The sequence below is a fragment of the Lygodium microphyllum genome, chromosome 9, assembly GCF_053477565.2.
Source record: "Lygodium microphyllum isolate KBCC chromosome 9, Lygodium_microphyllum_v1.1.10, whole genome shotgun sequence".
Taxonomy (NCBI): domain Eukaryota; kingdom Viridiplantae; phylum Streptophyta; class Polypodiopsida; order Schizaeales; family Lygodiaceae; genus Lygodium; species Lygodium microphyllum.
The window spans coordinates 31462529-31467061 of record NC_141143.1 but is presented as its reverse complement, the minus strand read 5'-3'; the positions used below and the strand labels follow the sequence as shown (position 1 = coordinate 31467061).

General features: G+C 45.3%; 1 protein-coding gene across 1 annotated transcript; it reads right to left on the bottom strand.

Annotated features, from left to right (window-relative positions):
* Nucleotides 1-869: 869 nt before the first annotated feature.
* On the bottom strand, nt 870-1508 carry LOC148030921 (uncharacterized). The gene is made up of 2 exons (XM_087685641.1): nt 1323-1508; nt 870-1235 (listed from the first exon to the last, which is right to left on the bottom strand). The coding sequence occupies exons 1-2, from the start codon at nt 1506-1508 to the stop codon at nt 870-872; spliced, it is 552 nt and encodes a 183-aa protein (XP_087541767.1).
* Nucleotides 1509-4533: the final 3025 nt, after the last annotated feature.

Sequence of the window (4533 nt, the reverse complement as noted above, 5' to 3'; positions counted from 1 at the left end):
AGCTAGTAGTATTAGAGTCGGGAGGTAGTTAGAATTCTTACCAGAACAATCGCTGTATCCTGGAAAGTCATGCATTGTCCACATCAACACTGCTTTTAAGTCGAAGTGTCGAGAGGAGGGAGGCCTACTAATGTCCACTACCGCAACACCTCTCCATAGTTCCTCCAACTCATCAATCAACGGTTCAAGATAAACATCCATATGCTTGACTTTATGTTTCCCTGGAATCAGAAGGGATAACATAATATGTCCCTTCTTGATCGCCATTGATGGTGGAAGGTTGTAATTCACCAACACAACCGGCCACACGCTGTATGCGGTGCTCTTGAAACCAAACGGATTCACTCCATCCATACCTAGGCCAAGTCTCAAGTTTCTGGGCTCTGTTTTAAAGCTGGGCCACTCATCTTCAATATGCTTCCAAGCAGGAGTGTCTGCAGGAATTCTCCACATGCCATCATCCGATCGATGCGAGGAATGCCATGACATGAGCTCTGCTATGGATTTGCACTTGAACATGTGTTTGATGCGAGGAATTATAGGAAAGTGTCGCAAGACTTTACGAGGTACATCAAAACTCTTCACATCTGTTCTATACCTTGCTTCACCACAAGTGGGACTTTGTCGAGCCTCCTTATGCGTCCTACGAAAGAGAATGCAATCATTGATGCATGCATGTATGCGATCATAATCCAATCCTCCAAGAGATGTCACATAGCGCCTCGCTTTGTCTCTTGAGGTGGGTAGTCTATTCCCCTTTGGAAGCATGTTTGATAATAGCCTGCATCCAATATCATCAATTAGCCCATAACCCTAAACCCTATACTGTAAACCAAAAACCACTAACTCAAATTTGCAAGTTACAATGCTTACTTCAATAATGCGTCAAGACTTGCATTGCTCCATCCATAAACTGTTTGTATATTGAGCAGTTCAAGTGAAGCACGTAAAATAGAGAATGTGCACCCTTCAAAAACCGGTGTCGATGAAGCGTTGTAGAGATGCTCTTGTTCCATATCATTGTCGTCCACACCTTTGCGATCATCCCTAAAAAGATTCCGTACCATGTCATCAAACACTTCCTCTTCCACAACTTCGTGGGGTGCAGGGCTATTGTCATCCCTTTCCCACTCATCTCCGACAAGAGATCCTGAAGCTCCAGCATCATCTCGTCGACGCTTTGCATGCTCTCGCCGTGCGTATGGCACCATGTTAGGGTGTGGTACTGCATCCTGCTTCAATCACAGTATATATATTACAACGCGCTCCATTAATTTGCACACCATGAGTTATTTTAATACTTTCAATTCACATCTTCTCACATCTAAACCTGTTTGAATCCATTCTCCATACATCGAGATGTGATTCAATGTAATTCGACGCGCTCGTACAATGCACCCTTGACATCGATTACACGTACACTTGATCCTTTGTGCCAGCCACACGTCGCGATCACGATGACGCATTGTCTCATCCTCACCAGAACTGCTTGAAGAGGATGATGACATGCTATGTCCAAAATAACCAATACAGAAGTAGGATCAGTTTTTAGTGAAATCATACACATCCTATGCACAAAACAATGGATACACAAGAATAATCAGTTTTTAAAAAAAGTATAAACAGTCTCTGTGTCGCGTGTACAGGCGCGTCTACAATGTGTTCTGCTGCGCTTTTACACGCGTGCTTTTCGCGTTTACCTGCCGCGCGCGTCGCTTTCTTTCTTTTAAAAGCGCGCCCTCTTTCAAAACACTTCTTCTTTCTGCGCCCGCTTTCTTTCTTTCAAAAGCCCTTCTTTTAAAACCGAACCTGCCTCTTCCAACCAGCCTTCTCCCTCTTGGACTACCCAAAAGAAGCAAAGGGTGCAGACAACATAGAAAGGGAGAGAGAAGCAAGAATCAACGAACTCACTTTTCAAAGACTTTTCAAAGAGGTTGGTTGTCGTTTGTTTGTTTTGGCAAATCTGTCGCTTTCTTTCTTTCCACCCGTGCTATGTGTACTTGAAAGCGACAGAGGATAGAATTGTAAGAGATATTGTAAGAGATATGTTTATTTTCTAGAATGGTAGATATATGTTGTAGGTTATATATTGTAGGAGATATATTGAGGAGATATATTGTAGGAGATATGTTTATTTTTTATATGCATGTTTTGCTTGGTTCATTGAGGCGGAATTTCGACGCTTCGCAGATTCTTCATGGATCCAGGCTCTTCCTCCGATCCGTTGGCATACGCCACTTGGATGATGGAGATGATAAACCATTTTGGGCGCCATCCTAATCCAGTGGAGCTGACAGAGTATATGTATGCCCATCCTCCTCCTAGACTCCCAGGTCACACCGCACCCCCAAGTACACAAGCCTCTCCATTGCCGTCTACGCCTGCGAGTCCGGCGAGACGTACCCCTGCGCATACACGCTCACCGAGGAGACACACCCCTGCATGGACACACTCACGCACACCCTCCTCTGTACCATCACGTGAGGGCTCACGGCCACCATCACGTGCTCCCTCACAGTCACAGTCACGTGCAGCCACCCCTAGTCATGGCTACTCCCGCAGTACAGATGAGAGCCGACGCCGCAGTAGGGAGAGCGGGAGTGGAGGATTATGCGGCGGGTGCTTTGGTGGGGGGGGTAGTAGGGCACGCGGTGAGAGAGGGCATGGAGGGAGGCATGTACGAGGAGACAGTGAGGAGTCGGAGGAGGCGAGAGAGGTACGACGGATCCAGATGGAGACCATTGGATCGTCGCATTTCGGATCTGGCGGCGTCGAGTCGTGGGAGGCAGAGTTCATAAGTAACTTGCCTCTTTATTTGATTGTTTGCCAAATTCATTGATTCTATGATTGTTTTGATCTTACAAACTATCTTGATTATGTTACAGCGACGGGTTATGGGGAGGAGGCCCACAGCCCACGAGACTGGGTATGCTCGCCGCAATAGCAGACGTGACACGTGGGCCATCTTCAGAAACGAGGGACGTATTACGGATGCGCAGTTTGACGCGGCCATGAGACCATACGGTCGACAGGTACTTGAAAACTCTAAATGAATGATTTCGGTTTATTTAATTGCATATATATGTATACTTACATACGGTATATTTCTTGAACAGGCACAAGCTGCTGATGCTCCTGCCCCTGATGATCCAGCCGCCACTGCTGATGTTCGTGGCACTGCTCCTGGTGGAGGCGAGCACCACTCATCGGAATATACCGATGCGAGCTCCTCTGATCATGGAGAGAGCACAGGGTCCTCATCATCCTCTGATTAGCTTTCAGAATACTGTAGGATGTGGTTGTACAAAAAAATTTTGTAACTGAAGCCATGGGATTTTTTGCACCTAGCTCCCTATTTGACTTTGTATATATTTGTTCCTAATTAAAGCCATGGGCTATTTTGACATATGGACTCCCTTGTACACAAATGTATCATGTATTGACAATGTATTGAATCGTGAGTCTTGAGTCGTGTATTAAGTTTTAGATAGTAATATTGAATCGTGTATTCATAGAGAGTGAGTCTCGTGTCTTGAAATCTAAATCGCTCTTTTTTTGTGGTGCAATGCACCAAAAAAAAATCCAGAGAGTGCCTTTGGGTGCCTGGATGCTGGAACAGCATCCAGCCACCCAAAAGCACTCTCTGGATTTTTTTTTTCCCTCTGTGATCGCGTGTATAAGCGCGTGTCATCTGTCAAAATCGCGTATATTTACGCGGATAGTCTGTTAGATTCGCGTGTAAATTCGCAGCAAAACTGTCTAGAACGCGTGTATGGGGTCGTGTATTTGCGCGACTGGCTGTCACTGTACACGCGCTTTTACAAGCATGTCTCTGGCCGCGATGATACACGCGCTATTACACGGGCCTGACACTTTTTTTCCCAAGTCATTTTGTGCGGCTAGGAGCGCGGGTATGAGCCCAATCCCTTGTAGTGCATGTGAGCATTACACTTTGGTCATGTTTCCATAGTCTCGTACTCTTCTCGAAACAACACGCAATTGTTGACACATTCATAAATGCTATTGTAATCCATGCCAAGCTTTCGTAAAACATGTCACGCATCATCATGAGACTCAAGCATGGTATTTTCCAAGTAGCAATATATGATACCTTAGCAACCGAAAAAGAAATCCTAAAATACCTTGAAAAAGTACAATTGTTTTTAGTAATGGTGCCGAAAAGAAATCAATGAAGCATACATAGAAGGTACCTAAACAACTTGGTCACACTCGCATCACTCCACCCGTATTTTTCTTACACACTTAGGAGTGCAAGCACCGTCTTCAGGCAAGATACTCAACACCCATCATATAATGGTATGGATGCTTCCTCTCTTAGCGGATCAAATGTCCTGGCATCCATGGGTATCAATGCATCGATCATTTCCTCTATCTCAACCTCCAAGATTGTAGGAAAGTTTGAAAGGCTACCTGTCTCCTCTGGTATTGATGTTATAGACTAGGTTGTGCCTTCCAAGTGGTGGATTGGCTCAGGCACTCCATCCATTGCATACCCACGAACTCTTCCAGCTG

Bases quoted from the DNA above. Each gene is read 5' to 3' on its own strand.
- LOC148030921 (XM_087685641.1), bottom strand. From the start codon at position 1,508: ATGTCATCATCCTCTTCAAGCAGTTCTGGTGAGGATGAGACAATGCGT. The intron at 1,236-1,322 runs GTGAGAAGATGT...CTGTGATTGAAG, and splicing joins GGATTCAAACAGGTTTAGAT to CAGGATGCAGTACCACACCC.